Source organism: Nothoprocta perdicaria, unplaced genomic scaffold, assembly GCF_003342845.1.
Source record: "Nothoprocta perdicaria isolate Ctin4 unplaced genomic scaffold, notPer1 scaffold_73, whole genome shotgun sequence".
NCBI lineage: Eukaryota > Metazoa > Chordata > Aves > Tinamiformes > Tinamidae > Nothoprocta > Nothoprocta perdicaria.
Window position 1 is genome coordinate 906709 of NW_020456010.1, and position 20949 is coordinate 927657.

At 41.5% G+C, this 20949-nt stretch overlaps 1 protein-coding gene across 1 annotated transcript in view; it reads left to right on the plus strand.

The window, feature by feature from the left end:
* The first annotated feature begins 92 nt into the window (after nt 1–92).
* The window catches only part of CRIM1 (cysteine rich transmembrane BMP regulator 1), a 157025-nt gene continuing 136168 nt past the window's right edge, over nt 93–20949 (plus strand). The window contains exons 1-2 of the mRNA XM_026051163.1: nt 93–293; nt 13203–13376. Coding sequence (XP_025906948.1) covers nt 155–293; nt 13203–13376 — 313 coding nt within the window. The 5' untranslated portion in view covers nt 93–154. The remainder of the gene's footprint in view (nt 294–13202; nt 13377–20949) is intronic.

Consider the following 20949-nt stretch of genomic DNA (forward strand, 5'->3'; position numbering starts at 1 on the left):
GGCGGCCGCGGCGTGGCCGCTGCTGCTGCTGGCGCTGCTGCTGGGCGAGCCGGGCGCGCGGGCGCTCGTGTGCCTGCCCTGCGACGAGTCCAAGTGCGAGGAGCCCAAGAGCTGCCCCGGCAGCATCGTGCTGGGCATCTGCGGCTGCTGCTTCATGTGCGCGCGGCAGCGCAACGAGAGCTGCGGCGGCGTCTACGGGCTGCACGGCGCCTGCGACCGCGGGCTGCGCTGTGTCATCCGCCCGCCGCTCAACGGCGACTCCATCACCGAGTACGAAGTGGGCGTCTGCGAAGGTGAGCGCGGACGGGACGGCACGGGACGGGGCGGGGGGCGCGGGGTATCCCGCCTCCCGCGGGCGCTCTCCGCGCGCCGCCGCCGGGAGCAGGGAGCGCGGCGGGAAGGGAAGGCACCCGGTGCCCCGCGCGCTCCGGAGCGGAGCGGCTGCTGCTCCGGGAGCTGCTCCGGGAGAAGTTCCCCGCGGGGCTGGCCCGGCCGCTGCTCCGCCAGCCTCGCCCTCCGCAGCGGCCCCCGCGCGCGGCTCGGGCCGGCTGCTCCCTGCGCAGCATCGCGAGCCGGGCCGGGGCCGTCCCGGCGTCAGGAATCGCGGCGGGAGCCGGAGCCGTGCCGGGTCACGGCCGCTCCTGCCGCCCCGCGGGACGGGATGAGCCGGAGCGGACGCAGGAGCCCGCGGTGGCGGCGCCGCGTTTGCCCTGCCCGCTCCCAGCGTCGCAGCTAGCGGAGTTCCCAAGTTTGTGCCCTTTTCCTTTTTCCTTCTTTTATTTTTTTTTATATGTTATTTGCGAAACAACCAAACATAAATATTTTAGTCCCTCTTGTCTTTTCCCTCCGCTGCTTTCGCTGCTTTTTTTTTTTTTTTTTTTTCCTCTTTTCTTTTTCTTTCCCCCCCGCCCCAAGTCAGGGGGGAAAACATGGCGCTGTGAAGAGATTGCAAATAACCGGTAGTTGGGAATATGTGTAAAATGTATGTGAGGCTCCGGAGCGCGAGCTCGGACAGTTCTGGAAAGTAACCGCAAACCTTCCGTCCTGGCGGGTAGAGGGCAGCAGAAAGTCCGGAGAGCTGCCGAGGCAGCATCTGTCCAGAAACTGGCGTTAGAAACCTACAGTTTTGAGGGGACTTACAAACTCTTCCCCTTCCTCTCTCTATCTTGTTTTATTTATTTTATTTATTTTTTTTTCTTAGTGGGGGGCTGACCTTTTTTTCTGGCGCTAGTTCCTAGTGTAGAGGGCTGCTCACTGGGTGCACAAGTAAATTGCAAACCGCAGCATAACTGTAAATGACAGGCCAGGGTATTCTGTGTGGACCAGAACAAATATCATCAGCTTCGCTGCAATTGTTGCTTGGGTAGGGCCGGCTTTAGGAGCAGACTCTGTTTTTAGTGGGTAAAAATGGTGCTAAACTGCTTCCAAAGGCTCGATTGACTCTGTGTTGCTGAATATATGCATTGCCGTGGTCTGGTTTGTGTGTGCAAATTTCTCTACTTGCGTTTTTCCTGTTTGAGGAAAAAAAGATACTCTAAAGATTCAGCCTAGTTTTTCTTGGCTGTTTTTAACTGCCTTTTACTTCCTTTTTTTATTCTTTATTTATTTTTTATTATTAAAGGATCTAAAAGCCCCCAGTCATTAAATGTCTTGATGTTCCCACTCCCTTACTGTATCACAGGACGGACATCTCTGGCAGTGTAGGAGCATTTCATTCCTTTGAAGTGATGCAATCTGTACGTTGCTGTAGTTCAACTCATAACATGTCCCATATACTGTTGAAAATAGTACGAAGCATTTGCTGGCAAGATTGCGTTTCAATTACTGTTGTGGTTAGAAACTAGTTCCAGCTGTCTCTATAGTAATAGTCAGGGAGATAAGTTATCTATTTAATTTTCTTTCTCTTAAATGAAAGAAGCAATTGAGCTGAACTGTCAGCTTAATAAATGTTACTGGGATACATATAACTAAATTGTCTAAATTGTCAGGAAACTGCCTCATGCTAAGCAACAGCAATACAATAGTAATGTGGTGAACCAGTCTTGTTCTCTGTAGCGCATGTTGTGCATGAGGGAGGCACCAAGAGGAAAAAGAGGCTCTAACATCAGGTCACTGGGGCCGATGAGCCTTTTTCTTAATTACTGTTTCAATGAGACCTAAAGAATTGTGTAGTTTACAGGTGCACATGGAATGGACCTCAGATGTAGTCTGGTGTTGATGGTTCTGAACATGGATTTCTTTTATGTGTTAGCAGAATAAAGACTTTTCTTTAAATTTTGTGTTACTTGGGAATTAAAACACTTTCTTGCCCCTGTGTTGAGGATGGGGGAAATGAAAGTGTCTTACAGAACTGCGTGGATAGAAACTGATGTTTTGACTCTGCTGTCTCCAGCCTCTCCTTTCACTGCAATTTTTTACACTGAAATGACCCCTACTGGCTACAGTTATAAACTTTTTTTTTTTTTTTTTTAAAGCTTCAGCAAGTGTCTTAGCCTGTGTATGAACATGTACTTTGCTGTGGAAAACTTCATTTATTTTAAGAGCTGTAATTATAGCAGGTAAAAATACTTGCTATTGTTATTTCAAATGATAATGCTAACACGCTGCTCATAGCAGAACTCTGACGCTTGAAGTAGAAACTTGTGGCATCTGTCAGTGGTACCCCGTCTCTTTGAAACTAGACTATATTCTTTATAAAACCATTTTTTATTGGTAACTGGTACTAATTCTAGGTTTTTCCCTTCCTTCTTTTAAAATCTGAAGGAAATCCTCGCCTATCTTAACACTTCAACTACTTGGGTCTTTATGCACTTCTAAGACTCATTTTTTGGCGTTTTGCCATTGTATGTGAAATGTCCTTCTCGAGTGCACTGGATAGCTGTATTCTTGGTGAAGAAAAACTAAGTCGGCCAATCCAGACCTGGATGAGTAATTTATCTGTAGGGTGATCCTGTGGTGTTCCTGTGTTGGAACACTTCCAACTTCTATTGACTTTACCGGGAGTTTGTTGGATAAAGTTAAGGTACCTGTGGCTATAGCAGACATACTGTCTTCAAGCTCAGAACTTAAAAGCTCAAGTGAAAGGCCACCCTAGCTTGGTCTTTGAACTTGGTCTGAGAGCCACCTCTTGGATACAGTGGAGATCTCCAGAGCTCGTGAACCTCGATCCCCATAGTGTGGCTGTGCAGAGCTCCTCCTTTCCAGATGATGGAAAAGTTTTGGGAAAATTGAGCAGAGAAGGCTGGGCTTCTCTGTCACGGTATTTCTTGTGATGAGGACTTTCTTGTCTGTTTTGGCACTTTGTCAAGTTCTGGTGCTCTTGGATGGAAGCACATCCATTGCTTTGCTGAGCTGGTGTGAAAGAGCAATAGTCATAACAGAGCCTGGGGATCTCGTCTGATCCCTTGTTGGGAGGAGTCGGCAGAGCTTGGTGTTGGTAGCTGTGGGCGGGTGTTTTTTGGTGTGACTTCTTGTTGTTGTTATCTTGTGGCTTCCCTTCCTTCCCCACCATGCAATTTAAGCTTACTCTAGGCTATACTTTTTCCCTAGAAACCTGCAAGGACAGAGACTGCTGTGTTTAAGAGCAGTGAGCTTGAAACTGTTGAGAGGAAACAGAGCTGTGAAAACAGGTTGTCCTGTGTGCTGTACCGAGGGGACAAGCGGAGCCAGAGTCCAGAACATCACGTTTCGTCTCCAAGCTCTTGTACAGTGCACATGGCTCTCTTGCCCATTGTACGGGCAAGTCCCTTAAACATTAAACGGTGTTTTACTTTGACTACAAATTACTGAAGCTCTTTTAATTTAGAAAAATAAACTAATAATGATTTAATCTAATTGACTATTCCCAAAGTTACTTTTTTTGTTACTCTGTTATGCAGTGAATGGCTTGGGAGGTATTACCCAAAAGGTTTTAATGCCTAAGTATGTGGGGAGGACACATTCCATTGACATCAAGTGATAATTCCCAGACTAGATCCTTGATTTTAATCAGCATGAAATGTTGGTATGGAGACAGTTAAAATGCGTGGTTCAAAGCCTGACAGCAATCCTGTTGCAGAGGGAAAAGAAACAAACAAACAAAACCCACAGAACTTATGGAGGCCCAAAACTGAGTTGCTCATAGTTTGGGCTCCATAGTTCATAAGCTTTCTGTGTGCTGGTGTGTGTTGGTGCTGAAGTCTCAGTCAACCTCAATCAGAAAGTGTAAATTCAAGGTGAAGGGCATGGGATATGAATTAGATCAGGTACTGGCTGTGTGAGTGGGAAGTGGTTTCCTCTTTCTGGGCATTGCATTCTGACTTTTAAGCTTCCCTTGTTTGGCTCCGATATTTCAGCAAAAATGAAATGAAAAAGTTCAAAAGGTATGAGCAGGGATAGTGATGCAGAACTTGGCAGGTTTCTGTTGATGTGGATGAGTACAGTTAGTTTTAAGCTAAAAATCACACTGTGAACAGGCTGATGACTAAACTTTTTAACTTGTGTATGGCAAGACTTGGCTTTTGTGGTATTCTGCAAATTTGAGAAATGTGTTCTGGTGCTACTTTTTTAAAAAAAATCCATTTCACTTTACTTGACCATTCATCAGGCATCCTCTGCTGCTGTCAAAATTTTACACAGAGAAAATGGCTGTTTCTTGAGCTTCCTAAAAATCCTACTACATGTAAAAACATATGTGTGTGTGTTTTTAATTACCTTCAGGCTTGGCAGATACTTTGGCTAGAACTAGTGCAATAATTAGTTGAGTAACTTCTGCACCCTGAGACATGTTTTCTGCTTTAAATACCCTCTAGCTAATTCAAGAGTACTTGCATGATTTAACTTTTTGCATAATATTTTGCTTAACCCAAATTCCATTTGAATCACAGTCATATTATGCAATAATTAATGCATTAGTATGATTCAAGCATGCCTGCTTTTTCCTCTTCCTCTCCTTTTTTGGGAGGCTTCTTTCCTCTCCTGAATTTTCCCAAAGAATAAAGTTCATCCTTTATTTTTCTTGCAGAAAGACCAAGTCCTTCTGTGTCAACTCACTATTTACTCTGTAAAAGTGACCTATTATGTATGTATTGACTTGTAAATACTTGTATTTAACTCACAAAGTAAGTAAACATGGAAATGGTAAACTCAGAGTTTTGATTAAGATATCTTGTGACACTATTTGCAGTCTTATGTTTTAGCTCTGTCTTTTGCTGTGTGTACACATGTATAGGATTTAAAAAATGGCTAGTACTGACATCTAAAGCTTATCTATAGGAAGAAATTTACCAATATAAGCTATGATGGTATCTAAGTCTGTATAAAGACCATCTATATTAAATTCCACGTAAGCATGCAAATTAAAAGATGATCCCTAAAGGCAGTTACCTATATCGACTGGCTCTGCCACGTTCAGAGGATGTAAGTTGATGGTAATATATTAAGATGGATGGAAGCAGCTCATGCCTTTAGTGTAGCTGCTATTCAGGCTGCAGAAGCTTATACTGAGCATGCTGAACACTTAATTTCTGAATCTGTAAATCATATTAGTCCTTTTTGGGTCATGATATATACATTTCGCAGTAAGAAAAGGAAATTGGGGCTAAGTATGGGGTAGAAAAGCACTAAACGGAGATGCTCCTTTCCTCATTTCTTCTATAGCTAGCTCCCCTGATGGTGATGATAAGGTATTTCTTTTAATATTAAAAAACTGACATCTTTCTGAACCGGAGCCCATTCTGTTGGGTCCCTTGTCCTTAAAACAAACTTGGAAGTTTTGCTGCAGAAGATGCTGTGCTATAGTCAGGATTTTTTCTATTATTTATTTATTTTTCAGAAGGGCTGGATGCTCACAGATCAGCTAGTGGTAGAAAGCAGGTGTCATCCTGATAACGGTGTTACATGTGATAATGTAAAATGTGCCGCTTGGATAATGGGACGATGCCACCTGTTTGCAGCGAGGCTGACGCCTGCAGCTGCACGTGCGGCTTTTTGAAGCACGTGGATGCAGCGTGCTACTTCTTTTAAAAAAGAACTTGGACTTCTAGCCTGATTTGGAAAACGTCTAGGAACATTTGCCTCTTTCCTGAGGCTTTAGCAACTTTTAAAATGAGTTTTCTAGAAGTAGACAAAAAAACTGCCAGGGCGGCTGAAACTCTGCTGTCCACAAACTAATGAATGGAGTTCTGGCAGGGCTGCTCGCTGACCACTTAAACCCTGCCATGCTGTGTAATATTTTCATTCAGTTGTTTACAAACAAGATGTAGGCCTAAGTCTCAAGATTAAAACAGCTTGTTTGCTCGTCTTTCGTAGAACGTGCAGAGGGTCAGTTGTCAAAACTTTAATTGTTACAGTTTCAGATACAGTTTCAGGCTATCTTTGGGGAAGACTCTGGGAAATACTGCTCAGCCTTGTGGGGGGGATCCTAATAAAAAGAGAAATGAGCGAAGAGAAGCTTTAAAACTTGTAGGAGTCTGACAAGTTGCACATTTTCCTTAAAGCTTCTGTTTACCTCCTTGCTGTTCTCATGGCTTCTGTCGAGAGCAGTTCATAATTGAGCAGAAAACTGTTTTGCTGAAATATTTCTTGCCTCCTTTGTATGGAAGGAGGAAGGAGCTGCTGCAGTGAAAACCTTTTCACCGTACCAGGGAATGGTTCACCTGAGGAGCAGGTCTGATTTGAATAGGATAGAGCAGGTACTCAGGTTTGGGATGAGCTTTCTCTGCATCGTGTTCCTGAACTACCTAAATACTGTTCTACGATTTGTCTTTCTAGTTGTGACCAGAAACTATGTCAGGAGCCTGGAAAGCCCTTTTGTACTAACATGCCTTCCCAATTTGATCTTGAAAAGCGGACCCTTCTGATGTGGAAAACCGCCTTGTCATAAAACTGTTAGTTGTGTGTCTTGCTGTAAAACTTTGTGCAGGCTCTCGACTTCGCTGGTGGAATAAGCTGGGAGATGATTGCAGCCAGTACATATGCACAAATGCATTTCAAGGCTAGCCCTTCCTGCTGCTGCTTTTCAAGGTCTGGGGCTGGGTTTCAAGCATTCTTTAGTGGTGATTAGTCATTTCTATTGTTCAGCTTCTCCAAAACATGAATTTCCTTTCCATCGTTCTCTTTTCCTGTTCAAAGAGAAGCCAAAGCCTATTGGCAAGAAGTATTTCCTTTTTTGTTTTATTTTTTTTATTTTATTTTAGAAGGCCTGTAGAATCCTTGAGCGTTTCAAATCATCTTAATGAATGCCAAAATACTTATGTGTAAAAATGTTTAATGCTGCCTTAAAGTGACAGTGGCTCTGAACTTGGATCTAATTCAACAGGGAAAGTTTCGAAAGGTTCATCTTCCCTTTCCAGAGACATGAAGAGTGATACAGTAAGGATTACTTCTGCACTGCTGTGAAGCCCATTTCCCTGTCCTTTTCAAAAGCAGGATTGAAAGGGATGTGGGGAGTCTGTAAAATGTAATTTAAAGTCTGTTTCAATTTCAGGCTAGCACATTTATTTTTCCACTCAGCATCTGAAGAGCCTGCCAGCCATGCTTTGAAAAGGTAGAAGGAGTTTGAGTAGTATATTTCAGTTAATGTAGACTGGGAGAGCTCACTCAGTTTGCTCAAGTTATGTTGCTTTTCCCGGCCACTTAAAAGACTGTAATTCCAGCTCTGTTGTTGGGGATGCAGTGCTTGATCTTGGTCTTCAACTGTGATATTTTGATGACCGTTCCAGTATGCTTGCTGGTTTGAGATGCTGCATTCTCTGTATAAACAGAGAAGCAGAATAACATATGGGCATTGAAATAATAGCTGACTCTCATTAAATGTCCAGAAATGAATATAAGGGTTGGGGCAGGGAAAGGAACACAGTGATACAGAAGTACCTGAAACCTTGCAGGAAAGAAAAGCAAAATATTAAGGGAGTGAAGGAGTCTGTGAAAGATCTTTCCTTGTACTTTTCAAAACACCAGATTTTAGATCATTTTAGATCCTTTTCATGATGCAGATGATGAATAAACTGTAGTGAGCTACAGCATATCATTAAGGTGTGCTACAAGGCTCCAAGGTGGTTGCTATTAATTACTTACTTTTCTGTAAACAGATTAAAAAAAAAAAATGCTGCCTCCTAGAGTAGCATAATTGAGATACTGGCTTTGAGAGCTGTGATGCTTGGGCTTTGTCACTTTAGAGTAACCCTATCAAGTGTGTGTGTGTGTGTGTTTTTCCTCTTTCCGCAGTTTTTCTCTTGAATCTTCTAGTTCTGCCTAAGCCAAGGTGTAAACCTGTATCTGTATCTCCTTCTCTGACTACACCCAACTTGTCCATCTGCAATTGCAGCTTTCATGTGGTGTTTGGAGACATTAGGACCGGGAGCTGCAGTGTTGCAAAAAGGGAAAATTAGGTTGCTACATATTTATGCACACCTGTGTGTAGATCTGGATCCTGCAGGCAGTTGCAGCGCGGAGCAGGCTCTGACTTCAGGTGGAGGCAGCACACCTGCCTCGGTCGTGAATAGCATTCCCAGTACACTTCTGTGGAGCTCTGTTGTGACTCTGTGTGCAGGACTTAGCATGGAAGAAGCTGTGGAATGCTACTTGTTGAACCCTAGAGGCATATTTCTCAAATTGTAGCTGTTTCTCAGACTGAAGCTGTTGTTTAAGGCCCTCTTATTCAACTTTCTAATGCCTTAATCCTCCTGCCTGCTGTAGAAGCATGCTAAGGCAGGATTTTGGAGTTCAGAAACCCCAAACTATGCTTGAGTTATTTGAAAGCTGAAACATTTGCTTTGTAGAAAGCAAGTAGTTAGATGAAAAATGGAAGAAAATGGGGAAAAAAAAATCTTTTGGAGTTGCTTGTAGTATGAAAGCATACATAGCAAGAATGCAGAGTGGTGTGAGGTCCAAGTCTTGCTCTCTTGGTCTGAGAAAATTGTTGGTCTGAGTTTTTCCTCTGAAAAGGGAACTCGCCTGAATGAGTTGGAAAGAGTGGGAAACTGTTGATGGAAAGGATCTGAAAGGGTAGTTTTCAAGCTGTAGTTACCTGGTTGCTTGAGACCTGTGAACTGGTTCTTGGAGTGTGTATAACCCCTACTCCACACTAACTGGGGGCCTCTGGAAAGAGCATCTATTTTCTCTTTGCGCCTACCTGATTGTGCCATCTCTATGAGATAGATGGTAGAAGCTGCAACTAAACAAATATCAGTTTGGGTGAAAACCAGCAGTTTCCTCTTGTTGGGATACTTTTCATCTGGTCTGCTTCTAAAAACTCAATGTTAAAACACTTGCTTGATTCTTTTTACTTATTTTTGTTTTTTGTGTGTGTGTATGTGAGTCTTGGAAAGCAGCTAGTCTTGGAAACGTGATTGAATGCGCTTACTGATGTTTGGGAGGCTCTGTGATGTTCTATTTCATACATGAGTTTTGCAATCCACTTAAACCAAATGGAGAAGTAAAGCTTTTATACGTGGTTCTGTCTTGGTCCTTTCCTTTTTTTCATGCATACTTTTCACAAGTCTGGATGATATAAATTCCTTCCTGAGAAGGGGGCTATAAAGGAAATAAAACAGGCATGCAAGAAATTTTTTTGTGCAGTAATCTGGAATTATTCATGAACTCTCCCAGACTTCAGAATTACTGATATGTAAAAGCTTTGTTTGGGAACGCTGCAAGGACACCATGACTTTGGCACAGTAGAGAGTGAGTATGTGGTATGTAGAGGTGTCAACATATGTTTCCATATCTGTTGGAATATCTTGGAGCTGTAGCTTCATGACAAAGAGCATGCATTCTGTCGTGGGCCATCACTTAAGTCCATCAAACTGCTCCCTTTTTTTTATCAAGTTTTGAATAGAAATGAGACACCAAATTCATCCTTTCTTGATCATAAAATTACTTTCATATGGCTGCACTACCTCTCATTTTGAATAACTTTTCTGTCTATACTGACATTCAGTGACTTCAGAGGATTTACTGTACTGATAGGGTTCTTGTTTAACTTCTGTTCATGAAAGCATGAAATTAGCTAGAAAAAGGAGTCTGCATAAAAGACCACTCTAGACTCTACATTGACTTTCTAAGTGAAAATAAGCTCTTACCTTGTAATACACATCTGCTTCTTCACTGATTTTTTTTTTTAACTTTTTTTTTTAATGTGTGTCAAATGAGACTGTGCAAAAGGGAGTCTGGTAAAAGATGTCCAGATGTGACCCAGGTTTGCACTCCTCCAGTCTGAACATGACTCTCTTGGTACTCGTTCCCAGTAAGTTTCAAGTATTGGATTCATGTGACATTCAACATTCTCAGCCTGCAAGTATTTTTTTGGGGCTTTTCTCTTCTGTCCATAGCTGCTGAGCGATGGATTGGGAGAGTCTTTGATGTAATATGGACTGATGGACCTCCTGTGTGTGTCCTTTTCTGTTCCCACCTGAAAAATCTCAAGGACAGGCAGATGAGGTATCCAACTTGCAGCTCCAGCCTGCACCAGAGCTGAGGTGGTGCTGAGGATAGTGCCAAGCCATGTGTTAGATTCACATGGAGGTATTTTGCCTTGAGTAAGGGACGGCTCCGTACCCCAAGGCAGGTGGGATGCCACTTTTATGTGGCCAGTAGGTAGCTCCAGAGCAACAGGGGCTGTGGTGCTCACAGCTTCTGCTCGGCTCTGTTGGCCCCAAAGAGTTATTGGGTAGAATTTCCAAATGATGTTAGTTAACATACTGGGAAAGCAAGGTTTTACTGTTATCATAGTCTGCATACACACGGGGTACCATGCGTTGATGTCAACGGCTTGATGGGAGCAAGGAGCTCTAGGAGCCCTGGGCTGGTGTGCACTGTGCAGCAAGTTCAGCGGCCAGCTGTGACCCTCCCTGCGCACTTATTCACCCCCAGAGTTTGAGAAGAGGGGAGAAAATGGGAGAAGCTCCCATTTTTAAATGAGATACAGTCCCCCCAGCCCCACATATGAGAAACATGGAAAAATTCCGTGAACAGATATTCTTAAGAGAATAAGATCTAGAACAAGCCATGGTCCCTGTGATAAGAAAATTTGAAACACTTTTAATCTTAGGCTATAGCTAGCTATGACCACTTTGTTCTTGTTATGTAAATTGTTGTGAGGATTTGTAAAATACAGATTGTCCTTGCAATATTCTGGCCCCTCAAAAGCAGGATGTATTAGCATTAGAATTCTTGTGACTTTTCCCTGTGCATGTTCCCCCTTCGCAAGTAGAGTTTTTGAATGCTATATCCCACCTTCTCTTAAGTGGAGGGGAGGCAGGAGGAAAGAAGGGGGTAGTTTCTAGTCAGGAACCTCTGTGCTGCTGCTGCTGAGCGTTTATCTGTCCGATCGCAATAAGGGATGTTACTGTAATTGGGATTGGGGGAAAAAAGAGACAGGGATGTGGGAAAAGCACAAATTGGTTCCTGGAATTAATGACTACTCTTTCTTCACTACTGTATTTATGGACTAACAGAAAAAAAGCCATAATGTTCCCATGGCAGCTTCATGTCTAAAATTGACGTCGTCATTTACTCAGTGCTTTTGTCAGTGTTATTTTGCTCTGAGAGGTGTTTAATGGTATGCAGACAAGGCACTTTGCTTCTAACAAAATCCAAATAATTGGTAGCCCAGAGAGAGAGAGGGACCTGTGAGAATCTAATATGACACTTCCTCTAGATTGCTTATAGTACTTAACTAGTAAATGTTTTTCTGATGTGTGTTTCTCCCTGCTCCTTACTCAGATAACTGATAACTAGCACAGGTTAACCAATGCGTTCTGCATGTGTCTGTGGGTGGAAGGCATTTCAACTCAGACTTCAGTGTGTGTGTGTGTGTGTGTGTGTTTATAGTCATCTACTATCAGAGATTCTGCTTCTTTCTACATCAGAAGTTGGATTTAATACATTCCCAATGGAAACATCCCAGCACATGCGTTTGTGCGAGACACTTGTTACTGCACAACCCACCCACTTGGGCAAGGTCTCCCCTTCTCCCCAAAACAGAGTAGCTCCCTACGTGTAGGGAGGGTTTGTAGGCTATATACCTTGTCCTCTTCTCTTTTTAAACAAACTCTCACAAGAAAAGAAAATAAGTATTTATATCGCTGGAAGATTTTTTTTTTTTTCTTCTGAAGTTTCTTTCTGACAAGCTCTTTTTTTTTTTTTTTTTGATAATTTAGAAGTTTGAGATGAGCTACTATCAGCCCAAATGAAATCAGCCGTGGAAAAGAAAGATGTAAAGACGTAAAGACTGAAAATGGAGAGTTACTCGTTTTGTCATTAGTAGCAGTCGGTTAGTTGTATTTGTATGTACTTCATGGCACTGGGTTTTGTAGACTGATCAGGTGGGAGAATGATCTAATGCTATATAGAGAATAGTGCCTAAATCTTCTTTTTTATGGTCATGCACAGGAAATGTGCACCTTCCTTACATTCCTGAGTAACTTGGATGTTTTCTTTTGATGTGAGGAAAGTAACCTTTTGTGAAGCTTGCAGTAGAACTCTGGATAGACAGGATTTACCTTTTAGGGGTAAAGTCTTGCTGCATGTATTCTTGACCTGACAAGCAAAATGGTTGGAAACCTGCGTGGTTGGGGACTAGAGAGCGGTGCTTGTGCTCTGGAAAATCTGGAGATTTTCAAGCAACAAAATTATTTGAGTAAAGAGATGCGTTCTCCCTCTCTTAGCCCCCTGCCCCTTGATAGCCAGGAGCATGATGGGCATGAGCAGTTCTGCTGGAACAATAATGGGAATGCAGGTGTCTTGAAAGACTACGGAGTCAAAAGGCTGCAGGGCTTGTTTGTTTGTTTAAATAGCATTCACTCCGCAGAGAAAGTTTTGTGTGACTTGTTTTAAACTGGATTATATATCCCCATTTGCCAACTACTGTAACAGTCGCAGGTTCTCCGCGTGTTCTCGCTTTGCTGCTGCACTTCAGGTGTCTGCAAAAGTTATTGCAGTTAGAATAGTGCTTGTTTGTGCTACAGCTATGCTTTTTTCTTCCTGAAAAGATAATAATTTTCTATACAGACTGAAATAAATAGTCCCAGTAACTACAGCAAAAAGGGTAATAGAATGGCTGTAAAATATGGTAACTGGCAAATCCTGTAGTTTAGGTTAATCCATTACCTTGTTCTTCACAGAATGCTGAGTATGAAATACAATGTGCTCAACTCCAATGCAGGTGAAGTTATACCAAAGCAGAGTTGCCGTAGTGACTTTTACTTATTTATTTGTTTTAGATGAAAACTGGGATGATGATCAGCTTCTCGGATTTGAACCGTGCAATGAAAACCTTATAACAGGTTGTAACATAATTAACGGGAAATGCGAATGTGACACCATTCGGACCTGTAATAATCCATTTGAATTTCCAAGCCGAGATACTTGCCTGTCAGCCTTAAAAAGGATTGAAGGTAAGCACTTGTCTTCAGTCATTTTCAGCTTGTATCTTCTCTGTGCACTTAATCGGAGTGTAGGATTAAGTCAAAGTTTCAGAGTCATTTAGGTAGTTTCCGATACTTGTAACCTTGTAATTTTCGGAGCATGGATGTATGGTTCTGGAAGGCATGCTTTCAGTAAGTTTTATCTTCAAAACTTTTAGTTTTGAGAGTGGAATAAACTGATACTTGATCCTTAAGCATGTCTTGATATTTGCTGATTAAGACAGAAACCATTCTGAGGGTGAACAGTCTGTCATAGATACTTTCGCATCTTCAGTTGTAAAGCAATGTGAAAAATCATCTTTATCAGCTGTTGCAATTAACTGAGCCATGGATAAATGCAGGGAATTTAAATAATGAAGGGATAGAAAAGGAGTAGGAAAAGCTATCAAAAAAAAAAAAATTGATATATTTGTATATTTACTCAGGTTAATGCATGGATTGGTATTTTCTTTGTATTTGCATGATACAGGGTTACGTTAATGCTAGTATTTTTCAGTTTTCCTGTTCCTTGTCTTAGCTTATATTAGGCCATGTATATTTATGCCCCTGCACACATACGCAATGTCTGACTGTTTATATTGCTCATGGCTGAACTTGAAATGAGTTGGTGCAGGAGTGTCCAGTTACTCGGAAATTGTCGTGGTGTATTTTGAGAACTGTTTTGAGCAACCATCCAAGGTTTGATCTCAGGTCTTTGTGATGCTGTGATGAATACTTCCAGAAATGTCCAGGAACATGGAGGGGGCGAGGGGGAAGGAAGGCGGGATGAACCTGCTTAATTAATCTGCTTTAAGCCGCTATTTAAAATTACATGCAAAACCAAATATGCTTAAGGATTCTGACCATATTTAAAGTTACCATTTTATCCACTGAGATAAATGGCTTTGATCTGTTGCCATCTGCCGCGGTCTCCATGTGACAATAAAAGATTTTTTTCAAGCTGCAGAATTTAAACTAGGACATCTTGTAAGAATAATGTAGCTGGCACAAGCGTGTTCGTTTTCCTCTGCCATAATGCCTATTGCTAAAGGGATGCAGATGCCCTGCTTTTTCTGGTGTAGGCACCAGAGAGGTGTGTCTAACGCCTGCCTTTGGTTTGACTGTAGCTGTGGGTATATGGGTATGGTAGGGTACCCATATACCCTGTTCTTAAGTAAGCTGGATCCTTTTAATAAGAAAGCTAATCCTTTTTTATTCTTTATGAATGTGTGATTAGGACTTTAGTAGCTCAGCAGAATGTCTAATGGCATTACAGCTTGTCATATTTTTTTTTTAATCTCTTTGCTAAGAGAATCTGTTGTGGACTGCCTCCCCGCCGCCCCAAGGAAGATATGAGTTGAGTTGGTGGGGCATAAATAAGGCATGTTGATTCCTTGAATAGCTTGCTGTTGGCGAAACTCTTGTTTTGCCCAAATTTCCATTTTGAAACATAGAATTCTAAGCTTAGCCATGAGGTAACAATATCTTACATGTAAATTAAGGTTTACTGTCTTTATGTTGACGTTTCTTATCTCATAAAACAGAAGTAATCATAATGGAGAGCAATAGAACATGATTTAACTGAGGAAAGTACAGTTGTATTTTAGTTTATTGTTTGTTTTGTTTGTAGTCTTATTTTTCTTCTCTTGAAAGCCTAAAACTATAGCACATCATTAGAAGAGTTTAGGACCTGTTGATTCTGACCGTTCACAAATGGTGGTTGGCTGTTGGTGCTTGAAAACAGGAAGATTTGGCATGTATGCTGAGGCACCAATAATACCAAAAGTCTGGCAGTTTAAGTAACTTTGGTACTGAAAGAATCTAACCCCTCTCCCCCTTTCTTTTCCCCCTTGAGAATGAATTTGCATCCTTAAACCATTGTGAATACAAACACCATCACTAAGAATTCTTTGAAAGAAAATCCATCTATATTTCCAGATATGGACAGAAGCATTATTTGACTAATACCAATAGCAGGACATTAAAACAAATTCCTGTGAATGTATTTATGTTGAAATAACGTTAAAACGCCCGTCTTGACAGATGTAAATGTTAACACTCCAGCTAACCTTCTCGTAATGATTGGAATTCAAAATAAAGCTACCATTTTAATTTTCTGTTTTTCTTGTTTAAATCCTTTTTTGCATTAATAAACTACTGGAATCTTTGTCTAAGCTTAGCTCTTTACTATGTCAAAATACTGCTTCAAACATGGTAACTTGCTTTTTCAGCTAGTGTTTTAATTTTTTTGCACTTAAACTTCACATAGCTGGAGGGGAAAGAGGAATTTTACTCTTTTTTCTTTCATTGTATTTATATATATTTTATATAATCTCCTCTCCTCCCAACATAACCCTTTTTTTGTCTGAAATTAACAGCCCTAGACAGTCAAATCTGCCTACTGTGTTTTGAACTGCAAACGCTTATCCTTTCTTTCTCCAAATATGTGCAACAAGGAGAGATTAACTGGGGATCACGCGAGCAAGTTTCTTGTGCTAGGATTAGGGACTGAATGGTAACTGCTTATGGAGGTTGTTTCTTTAAATGCATTACTGAATCTTTCATGTTCAAGTGACAAAATATGCCTCATCCTATACTTAAACTAATATATAGTAATGCAAAAGTGTTTATAATTTTTCTTGTACATACTGTGCTTTTTTTGCAGTAAGCAAACTAAATCCCCTGGTTAAAATGGGCTAGCCCGCTGCATTTATTTGAGTATTACAGGCTACCTGTGTCTACAGATACTCTAGAGGTTGTTTTTGGCCACTTGGCAAGTCCAACTGAAATGTGGCTTAGGTAGAAGGAAAGGAAACCAGAGAGCACATTTTTATTATTTATTTATTTGTATGTTATGAAGAGGTGATTTGTAAGATCTGTCAAAGATGTCAAATTCAAATTTTCTTGAAATCTGAGCTACTGATTCATATTTCACTTTTTGGCATGCCTCCTAAAGATGACAGCATAAGAGTTTTTAAAGCTGTCATTTAGATGTTAAAATAACGCAATTAATAGAATCTACTGCCCCAAAAAGCAAGAGTTTTTGTATCCGAGTATTTGAAATCTAGCTCCCTTCCCTTCCATGCACTTTAATAGGGATATTTCAGTACACAGAGAACTAGAAGGGCCCAAGCGGAGCACTCGGGATGTGTCAGGATTGCATCTCGTGAGGAAAGCACCCGGAAGGGTACAAGCGGTTACTTCCATGTGGCTTTGGCTGCCTCTGGTGCTCAGGAAACCTGGTAAACAATACTGAGAACAGCCTGTCTTGTTCAGCAAGATGTGTCTGGGTGCTGCTCAGCGGGCAGAAACACCGTTACCTGTTCAGTTCGGTGGTGCTCGTTCTGATGTGTGTGGAGAGGTTGCATGTTCCTGAGCCTCCATAAACATTTGAGGCAAGGGTGGCTGATTGAGCGTCCCCTGATGAAGGGGGAAAAATCAGAAAGGCAGCTCTTTCCTATCATTTTGTGCACACACGTGCACCAGGGTGCACACACGTGTACATACCCTTGAGCTTTTGGCCTGAGCGTAGTCTTTGCTTCTGGCTCTGCTGTCAGGTTGAGCTTGCTTTCTCAGCTACCCCAAAGCTTCCTTGAATGCCTCACATAGGATCTTTCTCTCTATTGTATGTGTCTGCCTTCCTGGGCTCCTCATGTCTTTCACTTCCTTTGCTTGCTCTTGGCTTAACCTAGGTCCTGTTCTTTTTGCATCCCAGTTAGATTGAAGTTCTTGCTTGTCCCATATGGTTTTTGTGTCGTTCCTTCTCAAAACTGAAATGCAGGGGTCTCAACCTTATGTTGCTTAAATATCTCTGAGAGGACCAGAAGGGTACTCTGTTTCTGCTCAAGTCTTGCTCGGTCTCAAACCGGAGTTTAGTCTGCTCAAATGGAAGTAAGGACTACTGATATTCATTTGCAAGAAAGCACCGAGAAGGTAACATAGGTTCTTCACACTGCTGATGTTGGAAAGAGTTACTTCTCTCAGTCTCCTTTCCCAGCCCTATTTTTTTGTTTTGTTTTAAGAAATAGTAGGATTTGAATACCGCTGGAAGGATTGGTTCTGTCATACAACTTTATAGCTATTGTCCAATTACTCTGAATGTTGACATACTGCAGATGTTCAAAGCGCAAAGCATATTTATGCCACAGGGTCTCCACACCTCCTTACGAGGTTTTAAGGGCCTGCTTCTCAGCACAGAGCATCAGTGACTTCTCATAAAGGTGGTTTGTGAGAGAGGTCATGAACCTTCTTATGAGGAAGTGCATTCATATTTGGGGCTAGAGAGAAACTGGCTGGAAAAGCTATCATGTAGCTAAATAATAGTATGTTATTATTATTTTTTAATGCTTTTGCTGCTGGTTATTGTCCTGATGAGTTCCTGCTCTGATACGGTTCAGGAAATCCTGTGTTCATGAGCTTAGAATGTGCAATTGTCTGTGAGGCAGCTCGTGAGGACAGCTTGGTTGAGGCTGGGAAAGCTGGTGGACTCGGTCCTCCAGAGGGGACCACCAAAAATGTGGATAGGGGCTGAGAAGCGGTGAGATACCATCTGTCTGCCAAGTCCCAGTAACAGACAGAGCCGTAACAAGCTGCTAAGAATTAACTTTACATAGCAGAGCAGAGTGGAAACTTTCAGATTTTGTGACCAAGAGACCAAAGATTAACAAAATGTGGAAGAGGAAGTCATTCTATTGCCTCAGCACAGTTTTGTAGAGCTGTGATAGGTGGTAGCATTAAAAACTCTGCTGATGTGTCATGCTGGCCCAATTACCGTGAAAGCTTGTCCAGCACATGCACTGCCTTCCTAGTGGCTCTTTATCTGAAATGACCCCGTCTTAGTATTTTCAAAGACTCCGGTCCAGTTCTGGGATCCTTTTCTTTCTCTCTTTCTATGCTAGGCAGTGGTAGCAACTTCAATAGCCCCGAAGAGCTATTAAAGAGCAGGAGCTAAAGGATGTCATTGAGCTTGTTGCTTTCCCATCATGAGCGTTCAGGATCCGTGCTGGAGGCAGCGCGACTTGCTGCTTTCCCTCATCGGATGAAGCAGCAATTCTTTGGTGTGATAATTAGCTCTTTCAGCAGCCTGCACTGCTGGAACAGCTATTTCCAGTTCCCTCAGGAAAGTGGGGTGAAAAGGTGGTGGGTCACAGACATCTAGTCTCTTACAAATTGGGCTATTTAGATCCAACACAGCCTAAAGATATCAGTCTCTTCAGTCCGTTGCCACAAAGAAGGAGAATTTTCCTTGTACTAGACTGCTTCCTTATACCCAGCAGCAGTATTTACTTGGATAATATTAGGTGCTGGTACAAACATAGGCCCAGGCATTCCACACTACTGCAAAAAGTATTGAAAGTGCCACCAGGCATAGCAAAAGTGTTCTTTTGTTTTCAATTTCTGTTAATGTACATTTAAGCCCTAAGAGAAACCAATTGGATCACTTGATAATATTTTCACGTAAAAGCTAACTTGAGTCTTTATTTGGTGTGAATCTGAATGATAAAATTATCATCTCTTCCATCAGAAGAATGCTCAAAACTTCTTCAGTAAGTCAATACCCTTCACTTGCATCTCTGGATGTAAAACCTGGTGATGATATGAAGTTATTGAAACTCTTGTTTTAAATTCTCAGTTATGTAGCTCATGTGCAGTTTCCCACATCTTTTATATTCCTGTCCTTCATCAGTGAAAAAGAAGATGCCTTGTAAGTTGCTGGCATCTATTAAGATGGCTGTGCTTATTGCAACATACTTGTTGCATTCCTTTATTTTTTTTTGCATGTAACTGAATAACTTTATATTGGCAAATGCTGCAATACCTGTTAGACCAGTCTTGAAGCTACAAATATGAGAAGGTAATTTTACACTAAATACTTGTTTGGTTGTTGTTGAGTCTGACTGCGTTAAATTTCACTTGTGTGGTCTTAAAGGCTGGTGCTATGTTGAAAACCCTTAACAGAGTAAATATAGCTTTGTGCTGAATTATCTAGTAGGGAGGGGAGTGAAATATGCTTTCAAATGTGCATAATCTGATACACTTTCCACACCTTTCACATAACAATTAATACTTTTTTTTTCTTTTCAAATAACTGAACTTTGAAGGTTGGCATATGTTTGCTATAAGGAATGTGATTATGGCAAAGGCCCAATTTTACCCAAATTTTTTATAAGGAATGTGCTTATGAGAGCCAAGTAAATGCATCTGAAGACAAAACTCAACCTGAAATACAGAGGAAAAATTGCAGTATAGCTTTCATGTTTTCTGAATGCATATTAGGCATAGATACAAAAGGAAAAACTATCTCGTGTGGAAGTAGTAGAGCTTAGGAATATTGATGTTAATTTGAATACACAAATCTTCAAAAATGCAAAAGGGAGAACAATTATCATTAATTGATGGTGTCTTGTGAAATGGTGCATCTGTCAATGCAGTTGACTTCATAGCAAAACTCAGGGGTGTTAGATTTGCAGGACTTGTCCCTTGTTCTTAACTCCAGCCCCTCAAGAGAACTGTCCCTTTGTCAAGGAAGTATGATCCCTTCTAACATATTGAGGTTTTGGCATGTCCTGATTATTTTAGGATAATGTCTCACACACACACACACACACACACACACACACACACACACACACACACCCCATCTGAACTATGGAATTTCAAGCTAACAGAGAAGGCTGCAGAGATTTCAAAAAGACATCATAAACCAAAACTGACTTTATATTTCTGTATTGATACTTAATTTTAAGCTTAATTGAATTATGAATAATGCTGTTTGTATTAGTGGAGGGAAAAAACTGGAAAAAAGCCCACAAAAACTGTTAGGAGGTAAGATTAAAGAAAGAACTGCAAACTGAGCAGCTGATTAAAGAAAAATGGTGGTGGCAGCATCACAGAAATTACTTACGGCTATAACTAGCCTGGTACCTTTTCCTTGATTTATGGAAATGTGTGTAGCTTCCAATACATAGGAACTCAGCTAATTTACATATGTGCTTGAAACCTCAGAGAGATCCTGAAATGCAGTTGATTTTTGAAGAAACTTGGTTTAAAGTTGAACAATCCCTTGCAGACGATGGGAAGTGTGGAGGGCAAAGGAGAAGACAGCGGTGCTGAAGAAGTTCCATTGGCTCCGCCTCAGAGCGGGCTGCACCTGGGGCAAACCGGATTTAGGAGGTTACCTGAGAGCTTTAACTATGACAAGAATACTCAACTAACTGTCCCAACTTCAGACTTTTCAGCACACTTGAAAATTTGAGTCCATTAGTTATTTTCAACTTACCTATTCCAGCATGGTGTATTCCAACAGTGTCTCTTTTCTTGTTACCTGTATGCCTTGCTGGAAGGTGAAACATTTCTTCCCCTCCCCGGTATATAAAACACAGTATCAGCCAGATCTGTTCTTATCTTTAAAAGGGGAAGAAATGAAGGGAAAATGAAAAACATTTTGGGATTTCTTTCCTCATGTCTTTTTTTCCTGTAGACTGCCTCAAGCTAGCAAGCTGTAATCTGTTACTGGCAGACCAGGCTGAGGGCGCTAGGACAGAACTTCTGATTTTTTTTTTTT